At 40.6% G+C, this 18,609-nt stretch overlaps 3 protein-coding genes across 6 annotated transcripts; 1 reads left to right on the plus strand and 2 right to left on the minus strand.

The window, feature by feature from the left end:
• Window positions 1–667: 667 nt before the first annotated feature.
• tlr21 (toll-like receptor 21) lies at window positions 668–6,175 on the minus strand. Its single transcript, XM_077576349.1, has 2 exons — window positions 6,148–6,175; window positions 668–3,880 (listed from the first exon to the last, which is right to left on the minus strand). Exon 2 carries the CDS (start codon window positions 3,809–3,811, stop codon window positions 872–874), a length of 2,940 nt encoding a protein of 979 aa, XP_077432475.1. The 5' UTR covers window positions 3,812–3,880; window positions 6,148–6,175; the 3' UTR covers window positions 668–871.
• A 443-nt stretch (window positions 6,176–6,618) lies between these two features.
• On the minus strand, window positions 6,619–9,855 carry cnfn (cornifelin). The gene is made up of 3 exons (XM_077576365.1): window positions 9,269–9,855; window positions 9,058–9,194; window positions 6,619–7,710 (listed from the first exon to the last, which is right to left on the minus strand). Exons 1-3 carry the CDS (start codon window positions 9,378–9,380, stop codon window positions 7,621–7,623), a joined length of 339 nt encoding a protein of 112 aa, XP_077432491.1. The 5' UTR covers window positions 9,381–9,855; the 3' UTR covers window positions 6,619–7,620.
• A 1,134-nt stretch (window positions 9,856–10,989) lies between these two features.
• On the plus strand, window positions 10,990–18,224 carry cxcr3.2 (chemokine (C-X-C motif) receptor 3, tandem duplicate 2). 4 transcript variants are annotated; one of them, XM_077576885.1, is made up of 3 exons: window positions 10,990–11,050; window positions 13,090–13,179; window positions 14,599–18,224. In XM_077576885.1, the coding sequence occupies exons 1-3, from the start codon at window positions 11,030–11,032 to the stop codon at window positions 15,706–15,708; spliced, it is 1,221 nt and encodes a 406-aa protein (XP_077433011.1). In that variant the 5' UTR covers window positions 10,990–11,029; the 3' UTR covers window positions 15,709–18,224. The 4 variants fall into 4 exon arrangements, with proteins under 4 accessions (XP_077433011.1, XP_077433013.1, XP_077433014.1 ...); XM_077576887.1 differs by having other exon boundaries at window positions 11,002–11,091; window positions 13,112–13,179; XM_077576888.1 differs by having other exon boundaries at window positions 11,008–11,050; window positions 13,112–13,179.
• The last annotated feature ends 385 nt before the right edge of the window (window positions 18,225–18,609 follow it).

An 18,609-nucleotide genomic window follows, 5' to 3' on the forward strand; every position in this document is an offset into this window, starting at 1 on the left:
CCCCTGACGTCGGCGCTTCCTGGATTCGTCATAGCTGCATGCCCCGCCCTAAACAAGGACCGATTGGTCCGACCTAAAAACTGTACGCTTGCGAACGTATCAGCGGGAGCAGTACAAGATGTATTCTTCATAGTATTTGTAAAAAAAATACCGCGGGAATTCCGCTTGCTCGCAAGGTTATCAAGCGATTGCTCGTATCTCAAATACTCGCCAAGGCACTCGTATCTCAAGGCACTGCTTTTTATTACATTGTCCAATGGTCCAAAAAACTGATTTATACTTCTGTTTTTTATGCTAGAGCATACAGAAGGCTCCGATGCAGCTTCAGAACTGAAGAGAATGCTTGAAGCAATGGTAGTTATTACAGAAACGGCCAGCAGGTGGCAGCAGAGTATAAGAGATCAACCAGGGCCATGTTGCAAAAAGCTCTTTTTCTCAGGTTTGTGAATAATGATGAAACGTAGCTAACAGAAACAGATACAAATGTACTTTTTTCCTGATGAAAGAAGATACTCTAATCTTCCTTTTGGTAGTTTCCATGTTTTTAGAGCAATAGAACACAATATTTTGTGGGCCTTGCAAAATACGTAAAAATCCAGTAAAACAGCTGGGAGCGAAGGGGGTTGCTTCTGTGAAAATGGCTGGGAGTGAATGAGTTAAGAAGTCCTAAAGGAGACACATTATAGATTTTATTTCACAATTTCCAGACGGTGTCTTCTCAAAATAACAAAAAAGATCAAGGATTATAGGACTTTTTTAAAGCTTTAATTAGCCTGTTCTTGGATGATACTCATTTACTTCAAGTCAACTTTTGCAGTTACAATGACCTGGATGCCTGAGAATCTAACTTGCTATAGAAAGTGCTAATTATTTAATATATGTAATAGTTTCCATCCGCTATGAGAGTCTGAGTGTCCGAATCTCCCAAATCGTCGTCGTCCGTAGCCGCCTGAGTTTCGTCATTGTCCTGCGTCTCCAGTTTGCTCCCTGCCTTCACGGCACGACGCAGCTGATTCCAGAACAGCTCCCGAGCCTGCTCGGGGTTAACGCAGTCCGAGGCGGGCCACTGCAGGTACGTCTTCTTCAGCATGACCTTCCTCATGCGGTGGTAGGACGACATCTGGCGTTCTGAGACGGGCTCCAGGAAGACCAGCAGGAGCACGTCGCGGTGCTCGTCGAAGAGCCGGTAGCTGGCGAGCTGGATCTCCAGGGAGCACCATTCGCTTTGCAGGAAGTGGCGGCTCACCACGCAGATGGTCTTGCGGCTGCTGTACACGGCGGTGACGATGTTGTCCACGATGTCGCGGCCGGGCTCGAAGTCGCGGTGATGCAGGCAAAGTTTCAACGACGAGCCGTTGCCCTCCAGGTTGGGCAGCAGCTGCACCATCACCCAATCCTCGTCGTTGGAGTTGTAGGACACAAAGGCGTCGTACTTGGAATTCTCTTCCTCCTCTTTGAACTTGCGCCACTGCTCGCCGAACCAAGAGCGGAACACGTAGTAGCCGTACTTCATTTTCCAGTAGAGTTTGACATAAAGCAGCGGGAAGGCTGTCAACAGAACCACCGCGGCCGCCGTGCTGAAGAAGAGATTCTCGCCGAGGTCCACGTAGCAGACGTTGGTTGCGAAGTTGTAGAAGTTGTTCTTCGTGCCCTCCTGGCACGGCAGATTCTGGAGGTACACCACCTGGACCCTTTTGTTTTTCATCCACTTCTGCAGCAAGCTGTTCATGCAAGTGCAGCTGAGCGGAAGGTTGCGTATGTCCAAGTAGCGCAGATTGGACAGACTGTTCAGCGTGTCCACGTCCAGGCTTTGCATGCCGTTGTGATTGAGCTGCAGCGACTCCAACTGGCTGAGATTGCCAAACACGGCTGTAGAAAAGGTCTGGATGCCCGCGTTTTCCAAAGTCAACTTGGACAGATTCCGAAGATTCTTAAAAATGCCCGGTTGCAGCAGGATGTTCACGTCGCAGCATTTGTCCAAGGTGAGGAAGCGCAGGCCTGTGAGGTCATCAAATGCATCGGGGGAAATGTACGAGATTTGACTGTTGGCGAGATAAAGACGAGTGAGATTGCGAAGGCCGCGAAAAAACTTGTACGGCAACAGGTTGAGGCCGTAAGGACGCTGGCCGCCCATCTTCAAGTCGGCAAGTCTGCTAACGTTAACAAATGGGGAGCTGACATTGAGGGTGGAGAAGTGAATAAAGTTATTTTCTAAATCCAGTACTGTGAGCGTGTGCTGAAACACGCTGTGGAGCGCCATGTCAATCTGCCTCAGCTTGTTTCCGTCCAGGTAGAACTTTGAGAGGTTTCGGAGTCCTTCTAGTCCCGAAGAGTGAATTTTGCCAATATTGTTCCCTCCAAGGTCCAGCACGCTTAGATTGTTGAGACGGAGGAAGGTCTTGTCGAAAATGACTGAGATGCGATTGTTGCGTAGGTTGAGAGTTTGCAGCGCCGACAGATCCTTGAAGGTTTCATTGAACAGGTCGGTGAGGAGGTTGTTGTCCAGACGCAACGTCTTGAGCCTGGAAAGTCCCCTGAGAGCATTCTTTGCCAGAAAGGCGATATTGTTGATGTTTAAATTCAGGGTGATGGCATTCGGCGTATGATGGAACGCGTAGGAGTTCACCATCCGGATGCGGTTGTAGCGGAAGCTGAGCTCCTCCAAATTAAAGAAAGGCTTCACGTTCCTGCAGTTGTAAAGGGTGGTCAGAAGGTTATGCTCAATATTGAACTTTTTCAAATAGCGATTATTGCCAAGAAAATCCAGGCAATTGAAGTTCTTATTGGAGCTCCTTATGTGATTTTGTGATAAATCCAGAGACGTCGTGATGTTCGGGCAGTAGGACAGCGTGTCATTTTGAATGTCCCAGACGCCGTTGCTGCCCAGACGCAGCGCGTCGACAGATTTCGCCTTTCGCCTCATCAGCTTGCACAGCTCAAGTAGCAGCGAGTGGTTTTTCACACCCGTGCCCGTGAAGTCCACGTGGCCCACGTCGATGTTGCTGACGTTCAAAAGGGTCATCACGCTCACATTCGTCGAGCGCAACTTCAGGTCGTTGGTTTGCGCCAGGTCCACGCCCAGAAAAGTTTCCGCCGCCAGTCCAGAATTGTTGGACAAATCCAAGATCTTGACGTCGGAGAGGAAGGAGCGCTCGCATCCTAATGCGGACAGCTTGTTTCGACACAGGTACAACTTGGCCAGGGATCGGGGAAACCTGATTTGGTTGTGGTGCAGGGAAGTTAAGTTGTTGTAGCATAAATTCAGGCTCTGTAGCTTTTCTAAGCGCGACACAGAATCAACAATCCCTGAGAAGTTTGTTAGGAGGTTCTTGCGCAATATTAAAAATTGGAGGTTGCGCATGCCTGAAAAAATCCCTCCCGGCAGCTGCTTGAGCTGATTGCCTCTCAGGGAGAGGTAGGTGAGATTGTGCAGGCTTGAAAACAGCGAGGGGCTCAGCTGGGAGATGTTGTTGAAGGACAAGTTGAGAGACCGGAGTTGATTCAGCCCGCTGAAAGCCAAGACATCGAAGGTGTGCAAATGGTTGTCGTCCAAGCGAAGACCCTGAAGGCCTTTGAATTTGGCGAAGGTGTTGTCGGGAATGTGCACGACTGATTTTGCCAACACGGTGAGATTGAGGATATCGGCCGGCAGATCGTCCAAGATGGCGGACATGTTGGTCTCCTTCCATTGGCTGCATTTGAAGTAGCGCTTCCTCCATTCTCTCACTTCAATGCAGTCCTTGTAGCTATACGCCGCCGCCGCCACCAGGACGAGCGCAAGCAACAGCGGCCGACAGGCAAGAGCCGCCATGGGTCCGCTTTTTCCCGGCAGTCCACGGACTCCTTTACACGCTAATGTTGGACTTTGACCCGTGTAAATCTGAGGGCAGGAAATACGCAGGGCAGGAAATGAATCACATGGTACAGAAGTCGCATGCACAGTTTGTCATCATCATACGGTGACCAGATTGTCAAAATGAATAAACCCCTCTTCTTTCTTTAAAGACATCATGTGAACATTTTGGCTGTTTTTGAGGGGGCCGGATTTACGCAGTTTCACTTCATTTCAGTAGAGAACGTTCATTTGATGTCCAAAAAGGAAATCGTGTTCTGAGCTTGGTCAACAGAGCATATGAAACATTCGTCAAAGCAATCACCGCAAAACCTGACGCCAATCTTTGCTTGCACTTCCTTACCAAAAATATGATTTCCTTTTTCACATTTTGGCCAGAGTTCAACTGCGCAATTACGTAAACAATAATAATTGGATAAATGTAAACAATGTTTTGGCTACATGCGCACATACACTTGGGTAATGTAATATTTATGGGAAGGATGTGATTGGCAAATTAAATAATGGGCCAAAATGCGTAGAGAAATTGGAATAGGCAAAGTAAATAATCTGTTCTCATTTTGCATGAGTCGTACTAAATGCAAATTATAACTAGTGCTGTCAAAGTTAAAGCGTTAACTGATTAATTACAAAAATAATATCACATTAATCATAAATTAACGCAGATTAATCGCACTATTAATTTTGACCGTAGATGATTCTTTAGCGTGACACCGGATGGCTACGATTAAGGTAGCACAGGTTGTGTTTTAGCAATAAACATAATTACATGCATTAAAGTAAAGCATTTAATAAATGTTTGCATATCACATTTAGAATATTTGTTCATGTCAAAATATTGGGGTCATTTTTTTCCCCCATTTTAAATTATGCAAAGTAATTAACTGATTCGAAAAAGAGGAAGATGAGCGTGTGAAGTGGATCAAAATTTTTGGAAGACGTCCTCATAACATCAAATGTCAAAAGAATGAACACATAACCAGTGCTCTTCAAAATTGCCGGGACATTTTTTTTTAATATATATATATATATATATATAAAAGCCTTTTTTTTTTATTAAGTGATTAATCGTGATTAATCAAAATTCTAAGATGCGATTAATCTGATTAAAAAATGTAATCGTTTGACAGCTCTAATTATAACCAAATTCATAAATTGAAAATGCTTAACATTTATGTGTAAAACTGTTTATTTTTCTAATCTATTGATATTTCCCATCAATTTGTCATTATCTATGTTTTGTTTCTTCAAAATTGGCGGGACTTTTTTTTTTTTTATATATATAAAAGCCTTTTTTTTATTAAGCGATTAATCGTGATTAATCAAAATTCTAAGATGCGATTAATCTGATTAAAAAATGTAATCGTTTGACAGCTCTAATTATAACCAAATTCATAAATTGAAAATGCTTAACATTTATGTGTAAAACTGTTCATTTTTCTAATCTATTGATATTTCCCATCAATTTGTCATTATCTATGTTTTTTGTTTCTTTGGACTTGGTTCGATTGTCACCAGTGTGTCTTGTCAAGGTGTCTCTCGTTGTCTCGTCAGTTTGTTTGTATTGAGTTCCCAGCTTTTGTTCATTGTCCTTGTCATGTCTTGTTGCTTTTCTATCTCATTCCTTAGTCTAGCATTCTCACTCCCAGAATTTAGTTACTTTTTGTACCCGGTAATTTTGTACTTTTGTTACGTTATGTTTTACAGTATTTTTTTTTTTTTGCATAATCCTAAATACTTAGAGTGGGAAAAAAAAGAAGTACCTAATTATCGGTTGTGCGTGATTGAAATGTGGTACAGCAATTTCACCTCTTCTACTCAAAAATAATTTGATTTATGCAAGTCTAAATGTTTTTTTTCTTTTCAGTATATATAGTACATAGGATTCTTGGTCATGTAAAAGTTTAGTGGACTAGATTAAAGAATGGAGGAGGGAGGGCCATATGTGGCCCATGGGCCATACTTTATCCACCACTGCTTCTAGGGAAATGCAGCAAACAAAAAAAATATTTCTGTGTGAGCTTGACAGTTGACATGGGAAAAAAATGCTATTCATCTAAGACTGCTACAATTTATTTAACTGCACTTTTTACATAACGTTACCACTTTGCCTGTAGTTCTCTTCAGCGGTCGATTTTTTTTTCCACTCCAAAACAAGGTATAATTGCAACGTAAACATGCTTTAACCACTTCAACTCCCCTGTGAGAACACACCCTTCGCATACTCTGCATGAAAAGACAAATATGAGTATTCGAAGAAGAATAAGATGATTAAGGAATTACTTTTGTCTTACCCGGTCAAAGGAAATGCGTCTTGTTGCCTTCTCAGTTTCACGAAAAGAGGAAGGCGACACTGTTACCCTTTGCAGTTCACATCTGCTTTGCTGACGTCAAATAAAAAGTCAACAAATCCAAAGAGGGAAGCATTTGAAACGTCATGAATTGACAACACGCAAACACTTATTGGATGGATGTGATTGTCTAAATAAATGAGTCAAAATGCATGAGACAATTTCATCTCTTATTCATGTCAAGTTTATTTATACAGTTTAGCCTTTAATCACAATAAAGTCTCAAAGGGCTTCACACACCCACAGTTGACAAATATTAACGACATCCCCCGATCTAACCACAAGATGGAAAGGAAAAACTTAAGAGATATAAATATATGAAGGACTTGGATTTGGACAGAGGCAAGATACTTTACTGACTTTGAAGTTAGCTTCTTGTGCTAGCCTTGCTACTCGCTAGCCGGCTTTGCCGCCAGATGCTGTGACTAATGAAGCGTCTCTGTTTCACATTTTAGATCAGTGATTCCCAACCACTAATGTGTTGCAAGAGATCGTCAGGTGTGCCACGGGAAATTACCCAATGTCACTTTGAGTCCCCTTAAAGTGAAAACAAATGTCTTCTAAATTTGACATTCTACAAAGAGTGATATTAACCTTCCAACCAAGTTTATAACATAAGGGTTTCAAATGGTAAGGAGTTAACCCTCCTGTCAGCGCTCTCAGACGCTGTGGGCGTGTCTACTGATTGTGCTTTTCCATGCTGCAACGATGAGGCGCACTAAAGAGGTGGGTTGTAGTAGCTAGCGGCAAAGCTAGCTAGCTAGCCAACTGCATATCGTGACAGGTAGCCGCTGATGCTGAACAAAGGTGCCCAAGATCTTATAGAGCGGGCGAGGTCCGACTCATGTCACCCAGGCCACAAATACGCCACATTGCCCCGTTTTAGCCACACCGAAAAAAAATCCGCAAAACTGAAATGGTGAAAAAGTTTAACGCTATACCGCCGATATCTCCACAATTAACAGTCTTTGTACATTCATATCAATTATCTTCAAACCAGTAGAATGTGTTTTGAAACCAATCTAGGAATTCCCTTTACAGGGTCTTTAATTGCTCCCAAAATTGTTATCATTGAAATGTGCATTAGTCGTGCATTAAGCGCTTTGTGTTTAACTAAAGGAGCTCAGATTTCACATTAATTAAATTTGTGGGTAAATTCTGCCAACTAATATTTATAGACTTTTTGTGCCAATTTTCTTTGGCGGTGACATTTTCCTAATGTGCAAAATGCACCTTGCGTCAACAAAGTTGGGAAAGACGGATTCAGATGACATCAGTAACTGATTTCATGCCAGCGAAGAAAAAAAGTATTATTATTTATCACTATTATAGTCATATATAAAACAGTACTTGATGCCAATTCATAATGCTACTTAAAAAATGGTGTTCGTTGTTCAAATGATATTGTCTTCTTTCTCATCCTCTCATCTTTTGCTCTCGTGCCATTTGACACAGTCCACACTGCATCAGGCAGGCCATGACGAACCAGTCTTTGCACACCGAACCCTGTGGGAGGAAGCGGTACACGCACACGGTTACATACTTTGACCCGTACGCTCACTATGCAATTTCCTCCAAGAAGCATTTGGTGATAATGGTAAACGACGTATGCAATGTACTGATTATGTTATTGCCGGTTTTCTTGCACCCATTATTTTTGACATGCATCTACTTCCACATAATTCTTCTGATTTGCATCATTCCAATGACAACATTTTCCAAAAATTCACACTTAGCAGGCTATTATTTTTCTAATTCCAAAAGTTCATTTTTCCGATATTCAACAAACATTTTCAACCAAAAATTACCCATTCATTCCCAATAGGACATTCAAAATAACAGATTCACATCAGCTCGAGGTTCAAATCTCGCTTCGGTTCTTCTTGTTAGGGGTTTGAATGTTCTCCACATGCTTGTGTGGGTTTTCGCTGTCTTATAATTCCAAAATGTGTCCGTTAGGTTCACTGTAGTCTCTAAATTGTCCATTGGTGTAAATTTCGAGTGACGATGCTGATTGTCTATATGTGCCCTGTGATTGTCTGGCGACCAATCCAAGGTGAGCCAGCTGGGATGAGCTCTGACTTAGCAGTGACCTTTCAGAGGACAAGCTTCCACAAAATGGATGAATGGATGGATAGTTTCGATGCACTTTTTAAATGATGCCGCGTACAACATAGTCAGAAAAGAACATACACTCTAAAAACAGTTGGGTCAAAAGTAACCAAATTATGGATCAAAAATGGACCGACCCACTTTATGGGTCAATTTGGCCCAACTTTCTGGGTTGTCTTATACAAAATGACCCAAGTAAAGGATCTGACCAATATTTATGAGTTGTTTTACACTAAAAGACCAATTTCAAATAGACCCAAGGAGAGGATCGGTCAATTTTTGACCCAACTGTTTTTAGAGTGTTATCTCCAAGAAAAAGGTGTTTAAAAAAAAAAAAAGTGTTTAAAAATGCAGTAAAAGAGTGCATCGTAAATCGCCTGGGATAAAATCAATCAATAAATAAATAAAAAAGACAGACTTGGACTTAAAATCATTCACACTTTGGGCTCATTTAACATCTGTTGTTGTTATCCCGTTCCTGTGCAGCATAACAGCTGAATGCTCCTTCACCATGTGTGTTTTGCACTCTGGGCTTCACTATTTGACCTGAGTCTGCAGACCTCCGAGCCACACTGGGTTTATAATTTGTAAACAGATTGATTGAAAAGAATAAATGCAAACGTACCGAAAAGTTAAAGACAACCGAATTGTCCCGTCCTTACTCACAAAAAGCTGAAGCCATTTACTTTTACCGGTTGGTACCACGATAAAGATGAAGCCCCATAACCTGACCCAACTCACTTCGATGCGGTACTTGTGTCGCACGCTGGTCCTCAAAGCCACCGAGGAGCCAGGGAGGCAGGCCAGGCAGCAGCTCTCGCCGTGGTCCTGGGCCACCTTGCACTCCAGGATGCACGGCAAGAAGGTCCCGCACAGACCTGCGAACCCAACACATCGCGTAAGAGCGCCGCCGCCGACCACCGCCGCCGGAGTCTGTGATTTCAAGGCGTACAGATGCCGCAGTCGTCACAGCAGTCCAACGTGTTGGAGCTCCAGTCGGACACGGCGTACTGGCGGACGACCACTTGAGGCTGGGAGGTGATCACGCTCGGCTGGAAAGACATGGCTGCCGGCTGGGACGGGAAATGTTGGCCGATGTGCGCTCACCCTCTCGGGTGGGCTCTCATAGCGCCTGCCTGACCCGCCTTGAGTGTTTGATTTCGGGGCGCAGCGCAGCATTCAAAAGGGTGCACCCAACGTGATTCATTTGTGTGTTATGATTTGTTCTTTTTTTTTTTTTATCAGCTGGCAATAGTTGAAGAGCGGAGAAGGAATGAAAATGGAGCGGGTGTGGCGTGTACACAGCATCTACGGAGCGTGACCTTTGATCGATGAATTGTTGAATCTGTGTTTGTATTTGTGCAGTATGTATTGTACTCGCCATCAGAATGAACAAATCATCCATTCATCCATTTTCTGTAGCGCTTGCCCTCAGTAGAACGAGAGCCCATCCCGGCTGATTCGGGGCAGGGTTATGGAGGGCCAAAACTGCCCAAATTCTAAATAAATAAATGACTAAATAAATAGATAAGTGACTACGTGAAAATAAAAAAACGGATGTAAAAAAATGTGATTCAAAAATTAAATTAAAAAAAATATATATAAATGGAAATACAAATAACAATATATATATATATATATATATATATATATATTTCTTAATTTTTTCCTTGCCATCTTGTGGTTAGATCAGGGGATGTCATTAATATTTGTCAACTGTGGGTGTGTGAAGCCCTTTGAGACTTCATTGTGATTAAAGGCTATACTGTATAAATAAACTTGACATGAACAAGAGATGAAATTGTCTTATGCATTTTGACTCATACGTAAAAATAAATATAAAAAAAAACTTTGAAATAAATACAAGAATTAAATATCAATCAATCAATAAAAACACTCTGCTCTCACAGTTATTTATTTCCTGCTCTGCCAGGACGAAATGTTGTTCAAATGAGCATTTTTATTTATTGATTGAGATTTAATTCTATTTATATATTTATTTTGACATTTATTTATATATTTTTTTTAGTTATTTTTGCATGTAGTTATTTATTTATGGATATATTGTTGTTATTTCCATTTATATTTATTAATTATTTAATTTTTGAATAATATTTTTTATATCCTTTTTTGTTTTCACTTTTAGTCATTTATTTATTTAGAATTTTACTCCATACGTGGTGCACCCTGGACTTTTCTGTAGTTTCTGTAGTCTTTTTTGACACTTTGAAATGTGCGAACGCTCTCCCTAGATACAACAAATATATAAAACATCCATCATTGAACAACATTACATAACATAAACAACATTATTGATTGCACTGTATGTCCAGTTAGACAAGTGTCAAAACCATTCAGTACTTGGCAGATTACTGGCATTTTAATTCATTTCAATGAAAACTTGATTTGGCCTTAAGTCAATGTATGCAGCTGTAATCTTTTCTAGCTTTTGCTGTATAAATATAGTATTCCATACCAAAGAAATTCAAAAAGGGAACCGTGAACATTTAACCTCGCTTCATAGTGAAATCCCCACGCAGCAACAGAGGAAGTGAAAGTATTTTCTTGTCATCGAGATGTTGTGGAGAAAAAACAACAACGCCTCTCCACACCAGCAGGGGGCAGCATAGTACGCTTAATAAAAGCTACAAAAAGCGAGGGAAATAACGACCACCGCCACAAAACTTTCAGTCCTGGCAGAAGGACAGCAACGATGAAGCAACAAAGGCTGAAAGTAAGCAACGCAACTAAATACAAGCACCACCAGCCATTCAAGTAAGGAGTGTTCTAGAAGGGCCCAAAGCAGCCCTGACCGCTTTCAAGATCCCTAATTTGTCATTTTTTTGTAATCTTCTCCAAAAACAAGTACATTTTTAAGTAATCGATTATCAAATTAATTGATTAACCGTTTGGAGCCTTTCTTTTTTTTCATTTAAAATTGTCCCAATCCTCTGATTTCAGCAAATCAACAGTAATTGTTCCCTGATTTCTGTGTTGAATCAAAACAAGACAATTAGAAACATCTGTTTTTACTTTGGAAACAATGAATGAACTGGTAACATAATACATCAATCAGAATAAACAGTAATCAGGGTGGGGGGTGGGGGGGGGGGTTTGCTTTTGGAATACACTTAAATGCTAAATTAAAATTAATCTGATTAGTCTATTAATTGATTGAATAATCAATTCAAAATATTCTATAGTGACAGCAGTATTTTTTTAGGGCCTAAACATGGATGTAAAGTTATGAAACTTATCAAGCATATCAGGTCTGGTGAAAAAAAAAAAATCTTATTTTGCAGTTGTCATACACGATTGCAAAAAAATAAAAATAAAATAAAAAGGGCTTGGCAACTTGGGAAGGAGAAGTACAAAACAAGTCAATTGTTTTAAAATTAATAGAAAGGGAACTGTTTTTGTTTTTTATTGTAACACTTTTGGCCCATTTTTTTTGTCTTATACTTTTGCAAAACTGTCCTTAGAGGTTTCATCTGAGGCCCCGCACTTGAACCCTGTGGAACACCATACCTTTCGTTATACATGTGAATTCATATTGCACATATTATTGCGAGTTATTTTCTTCTAATGCAAGTGTATTAAAAAGTGTAAAGCACTTGATTGGAAAACGTGCCGTTTCTATAAAACTGCATCCATTCCAAATAACGTTGACCGTAACAGAAGTAAAAGAAACATCTGCGCTGTTGTGCAAGCGCAGGGTTTACCAGAGGACCCTCAGTCGGGACAAAAGTAACCACAAGACGATTCAGTTCCTCACACTTTTGGCAGATGAGATGTTTGTGAACAGAAATCAGGGAGGGAAAAATATGACTTTTTTTTTTTTTGGTCTGAGCCTTAATATGTGGAAGTGTGAAGAAGTTGATGAATCATCAGCACCCTGAAACTCTATTTAACAGAACAGCAATGAGAAAATCTAAAATCTAAGTTTTTTTTTGTTTTTTTTAATGGATAGTAGTTTTAGTATTTGGACAATGGCTGTTTGTATTGCGATGTCACCTCAATGGATTTTGTTCGTGAAGGAAGTCGTACAGTAACAGGTTTCACAAAAATATGGCCTTTATCATACATTGTGTGCAAAGTAGCTCCATTTTGGGGATTGATAAAATGTTTAAAAAAAAAAAAACCCCGGCTGTGGATGGTGGAAAAATATTTGCCAGTGGCATGTTGTGTCCGCTACACAATTTTAACAAAGTGGGAAAGTGTTTGACAGTTTTGTACAAAATATCTTCTTTGCCCCGAATATCTCAATGTTCATTTTTGGAGGCGTGAGCCTGATGTTGTGAAAACGCATCCCATATGTGTATAAAATGATTTGAATTGAAGTTTGAACTAACTGCATTTCCATTTATTCTGCATTATGGTTTGCATCCTGTCGTCTTCTCGGGGCGAGTCAAGCTTGTCTTTCTTTTTTTTTGGAGGTTTTATTTTTTAAGCTTGATGATAATGCAAAATGAACGCCATGATGATGCTTCTGCAGAAGCTTTTTTCCACAGCATCCGCATCAGTCACGCACTGTCTGTCTGTCTGTCTGCCATAAAAGATCTTTTAAACTTGTCTGCAGCCCTTTTTTTTTTTTTTTTTTTTTTTAAGGCCAAGCGTGTCATAATTTCCTGCAAGGCAAAAAATAAGACGCTCATCCATTCCTACGACAATCTATGTTTGCATCTGTCCTAAAGCGTGTGAGGATTCGGTTCCCGAAATTGTGACTTCTTCTTTTTTTTCTCCATCCATCCACTTGTGGCTGCGAAACAACAGATTTGCTTGATACGCTTTTCAGTCTGCAGGTCGTTCGCATCTGCAACCAACATGGATGATTACACGGCAACCACTGAGGAGGATTACTGGGTGAGTGAAATTTCCCATTCAGGGCCAAACTACTAGAGAATATTGTTTTAATGTGACAAAAATATAAATGCTAAATATAACAAAGTTCACTATATCAGAACATCCCTGCTTTATATCACAAGCTGATTTGTTTCTGAAGCACAGAAATACAGTTTGCTCGAGACGTGCATGCAAACTGTTTCTCCAAGCCACCTTAAAATATGCTTGTGATATTTTAAGGTGGATTAAATATGGTTTTGTTATTTCTATGCAGGGTATTATTATTTTTCCTCGTGTTTGTAATGTTCATACCAAATAAATCATTTAATTTACAAAAAAAAATGTAATTAAGAGAAAGCCCAAATTGGAAGCTTTGCATTTTTTTTTCTTCTTAAAATAATAATTGCCTAAGCCATTTGTTGTTGTTTTTTATTGTTTTTTTCGTGCAAAAATATTTTTTTTTGCCTAACTGATCTCCTGATGCAAATGGTTCAATTTGTTTGTGTTAACTGGAAAATCTGGAAAAATTAATTTAAGAAAATATTGATATGCAAAACTGAAATATCACATGGCTAAATTAAAAGTATGTCTGCATGGGTCGTCTTGTTACTTGGTGTGACTCGCTACTGCCACCTGTTGACGAAAAATGATGAGAAACTACACCCCCCCCCCCCTTCTTCACGTACACAATGTGCACATGACGTCACATCCGCAGACGGAGGGCGGGAAATTCGAACCCGAATCCAGACTGACAGAGTTTTACACTCCTTTTTGCAGCAGCACAGTACCCCTAACCCTCTTTATAACGTCTAATAACTTCATGGAATTACGACATCAATTAACTCAAAGATACAGCATATTTGTGTTAGGTCAACATACGTTTCCACTTTTATGGTCTTTAACAAGGGTATGAAAAAGTTTTTAAAAAATTATTGTATATTTACAACAGATATAAAATGTGCGATTCATTTGTGATTAACTCATTGACTCGCAGCCATTTTCACTGAAGCAAGCCCATTCGCTCCCGGCTGTTTTACTGGATCTTGACTGATTTTGCAAGGTCCACAGAATATTTTGTTCTATTGCTGTAAAAACATGGACCCTACCATAAGAAAGATTAGAATCTCTTCTTTCATCAAGAAAAAAAGTATGTTTGTATCTGTTTCCATTTTGCAGCAATTAGCATTAGAATATAGCGAAGTTTCATCATTATTCACAAATGTATTTAGAATTGTGAGTAATTGAGGTATTTTTTTCAACATGGCCCTGGTTGGTCTCTTATACTCTGCTGCCACCTGCTGGCCATTTTTTTTAAATTTTATTTAAAATGGAACGTATATATACGTTTTTGGGAGCAAATGGGTTAATCACAAGATTCATTACGATTAAAATTTGGAATGATGCTGATGAAAGGAAACTGTTGCTCTTGTACGTCATCAGATATTCGACTACGACAACTACACGTCGTCCCCCGAAACCAGCAAGACATACGCGGCCCCCTGCCCCCACGAGGACATCTACGCCTTTGCGCAGCGGTACCTGCCCGTGGTCTACATCCTGGTCTTCCTCCTGGCCGTGGTCGGCAACGGGCTGGTGCTGTGCGTGATCCGCCGCTACCGCAACTCCCGCGGCGGCTGCGGCGCCTGCTCCTTCTCCCTGACCGACACCTTCCTCCTCCACCTGGCCATCTCCGACCTGCTGCTGGCCTTCACGCTGCCGCTCTTCGCCACGCAGTGGGCCCACCAGTGGGTGTTCGGCGAGGCGGTCTGCAAGATCTCCGGCGCCCTGTTCTCGCTCAACCGCTACAGCGGCATCCTCTTCCTGGCCTGCATCAGCTTCGACCGCTACCTGGCCATCGTCCACGCCGTCAGCTCCGGCTGGAAGCGCAACACCTGCCAGGCGCAGGTGGCCTGCGCCTTCATCTGGGCCGGCTGCCTCGCCCTGGGCGGGGTGGACATCGCCTTCAAGCAGGTGGGCGAGGTGAGAATCGGCGAGGGGCCGGGGCCGGGGCCGCTCCTGTGCCAGGTGTGGTTCACCGACAACGCCGAGCAGTGGCAGGCCGGCCTGCAGCTGCTCAGCGTCAGTCTGGGCTTCGGCCTGCCGCTCCTCATCATGCTTTACTGCTACATCCGCATCTTCCGCTCGCTGTGCAACGCCAGCCGCCGGCAAAAGCGCAAGTCCCTGAGCCTCATCGTCTCGCTGGTGTCGGTCTTCGTGCTGTGCTGGGCGCCGTACAACGGCTTCCAGCTGGCCGACGGCCTGCAGAGGTTGGGCGCGGTGGCGGGTGGCTGCCGTTTCGGCCGCATGGTGGACATGGGCACGGTGATCACCGAGAGCGTCGGCCTGTCGCACTGCGCCCTCAACCCGCTGCTGTACGGCTTCGTGGGGGTCAAGTTCCGCAGGGAGATGGCGCGCATGTGCAAGGGGCTGCTGGGCAAGAGAGGCTGGTCGGGGGTGGAGCAATGGAGGGAGAAGAAGCGGAAGACCATCGGCTCATATAGCTCGGCCGAGAGCGAAAACACGTCCTACTCGGTCATGGTGGGAAGATGAGTGAGAAGTGGAGGGGCTCCAGCATAACTAACTTTACATGCAGTATATCCGGTCGCTATATATATATATATATATATATATATATATAAATTTCATACATTTTACAAAACTACTTGGGTGCCCCGCCCAAGTATTAACATGGTGTGGGAAACGCTGGGCTCCACTGATTCTAAAACCTGATGCAAATTTTCAAATGTTTTCTAATTAAAAAATAGTGAAAAGACAAACATGTTTGAGCTTCAAGAAGCATACAGTACTTTGAGCAAAAAAGTTCGTTTAAAACCTAACCATACAGTGAGGGTTATTAGATTTGGAATTTTAGTTAGTTTTGATTTCGTTTTGAGTTCTGTTTTTTAAATTTAGTTTGTTATAACTAATTGTCTCCCAAAAAACGTATAAAAACGTTCTATTTTAAATATTGCCCTGGTCCCAAAAAACATATTTATACATTTTCTATGTTTTTTAATGCTAGAGCATACAGAAGGTTTGATGCAGCCTCTGAACTGAAGAGAATGCGTCAAGCAATGGTAGTTATTACCAAAACGACCAGCAGGTGGCAGGAGAGTATACGAGATCAACCTGGGCCATGTTGCAAAAATCTTTTCCGATTTGTGAATAATGATGACACTTGGCTATATTCTAATGCTAATTGCTGCAAAACAGACACAGAAATAAATATCCTTTTTTCCTGATGAGATTAGTTTTTAGGATGGTTCTGTTAGTTTTTATTAGTTTTAGTTATTTAATAAATGCTTAGTTTTCGTTCAGATTGAGTTCGTTTCAATATTAGTTTTAGTTTAAAAAAAAAAAAGTGTATTGTGTTCAATATTTAAAAAAACACCATGGTAAAAATTTATCTACTTGAAATTACATTTTAAATCTTTCCAAAGGCTTATGCATGAAATCAATTACCAAAAACTAAAACAAAGGACATTTCACTTTAATTATAATTTGTTTTAGGGGGTTTTCTGTGAACGTAAAATGCAGTTCAGTTAGTTTTCGTTTAAAAAAAAAACTTTTTTGTTTTTATTTTATTTCGTTAACGAAAATGTTTTTTGAATTTAAGTTTGAGTTTTTCCGTTTGTTTTCTTTAACTAAAATAACCTTGAGTGTAGCCCCGTATACCATAAACCGTATCGCGGTTAAATGATGTTCATTGAAAATACTTTTTCCCCATTGATGAAAATAATGTTGTTTTTGAGAAACTAGTTCCATATTTTGGCACAAAAAAAGTTAAATAATATTGAGAGAGAGAAAAATCAAACAAGTCGTGTGAGTAAACACAACGTTGCAGCAAAGTGGACGTAGTGGCTTTTAGTAGTGCAACGTCTAGAGTTTAGACAGCATGCGTGATAAATTGTCATGTCTATTTGTGTCTTATGACAGGAACCATGAGCAACCCGGTACTAGAAATAGTACCTCATAGTACCACTTTCTGCCAGTGAAAATGCATCAATAGTGAGTAAAGCAAAGCAATTTTTATTTATATAGTGCATTTCATACCCAAAGTGCTCCACATTGCTGCAGAACAACATTTCAAGGCAAAATAATTCAAGACATTTAAAAACAGAATCATTTGAGACATTTAAAATGAAAGGAAATAAATAAAAAGTCGTTTATAAAATTACTAAAAGAAAGATTTGAAAGACCTTTATCCTAGGTATGGGTTGTCCTGGACTAAAAAGCATTCTTAAGACTTATTCCCTTTGCATGCGACATAACAGCTAAATGCTGCTTCACCATGTTTGTTTTTAACACTAAACTCCACTAATTGACCCGCGTCTGTTGACATCAGAACCCTACTGGATTTTTATGTTCCATGAGTATTTCCTTAGGGTATTCAGGAACCAACCATTTAGTGATTTATAGGCTAGTAGTAGAACTTAAAATTAAAGATATCTTCTGTACAGCTGACTGCTCTTTTGAGGGAGTCCAGTCTTTGGATTTGAGCAGAGCCTAGTAAGTACTGCGCAATGAAAAAGAGTTATACGGTACTCCCTTCTTGATAAAGACTGGAAACAGTTCTCTGTGTCGTTGTGGTGCCGCCTCATGCTTAATATTGGCGCTTTAAAAAAAAATACAATAAAAAATCGAATGACCTATTATGATGTTGGATGTTTTTCGTTTGTATGGTAAACTTGTGAAATAGTACTGCTCTTACCGATTAATTGTAAATGTATTGAATTTTAAATGCTTTACTTGTTTGGCCACTTGTAGTTAGTCTGGGAATATAATCGTGCCCTTCTACTCATTTATCATGAAAACAAAGTTGCCCGAGTGAAAATTGTGTAAATAGTTGAAACAATTCTGCTGACTTTGTCTCTTTTTTGCAGCTCCAAACATCCAGCTGCATGTGTGCGCTCTGTGTTACAAAAAGAAAAGAAAAAGAGGAAATGATTGCGACTCATGTATGATGTTAAAGGTGGCATACAACCCTCAGCATTGGTTTATGTGCTGTGATTTGAATGAGTCATTTTTGGAGGAATAAAATAATCTGTCTCTACAATTGCACAGTACTTTTATTTTTTTGGTTACATTTGTTCTTAAGCTTTTGCATATTTTAAATATTTTTTTCAGAAAAAAGTTTGGGATACTGACGGGGGGAAAATCAGTGGAGAATTTTACAAAAAAAAGTCACTATTTTGCAGGGAACAATTTTTTATCTTACAAATATAACATTTTGTAATTTGAGGATTTTAAAATATAAATTTTCAGAAGAAAAAAACTAAATGTTTTTTTTTTACATTAGAAGTCTCATAAGAAGACCCGGAGGACATAATAATAATAATTATATGCAAAATGTTTTGCATGTTACTTTACATACATTTGAACATAACTTAAGAGCGCCCTCTACGGGCGAGCTGCTGCTATTGCGTCCGCTTTGTGTCTCTCTTTGTTCGC

The sequence above is a fragment of the Vanacampus margaritifer genome, chromosome 9 (assembly GCF_051991255.1).
Source record: "Vanacampus margaritifer isolate UIUO_Vmar chromosome 9, RoL_Vmar_1.0, whole genome shotgun sequence".
NCBI classification, from domain to species: domain Eukaryota; kingdom Metazoa; phylum Chordata; class Actinopteri; order Syngnathiformes; family Syngnathidae; genus Vanacampus; species Vanacampus margaritifer.

Bases quoted from the DNA above. Each gene is read 5' to 3' on its own strand.
- tlr21 (XM_077576349.1), bottom strand. From the start codon at position 3,811: ATGGCGGCTCTTGCCTGTCGGCCGCTGTTGCTTGCGCTCGTCCTGGTG.
- cnfn (XM_077576365.1), bottom strand. From the start codon at position 9,380: ATGTCTTTCCAGCCGAGCGTGATCACCTCCCAGCCTCAAGTGGTCGTC. The intron at 9,195-9,268 runs GTACGCCTTGAA...TTGGGTTCGCAG, and splicing joins CTGTGACGACTGCGGCATCT to GTCTGTGCGGGACCTTCTTG. The intron at 7,711-9,057 runs GTGAGTTGGGTC...TTCCTCCCACAG, and splicing joins GACACAAGTACCGCATCGAA to GGTTCGGTGTGCAAAGACTG.
- cxcr3.2 (XM_077576885.1), top strand. From the start codon at position 11,030: ATGAAGCAACAAAGGCTGAAA. The intron at 11,051-13,089 runs GTAAGCAACGCA...GCGAAACAACAG, and splicing joins TGAAGCAACAAAGGCTGAAA to ATTTGCTTGATACGCTTTTC. The intron at 13,180-14,598 runs GTGAGTGAAATT...GTACGTCATCAG, and splicing joins CCACTGAGGAGGATTACTGG to ATATTCGACTACGACAACTA.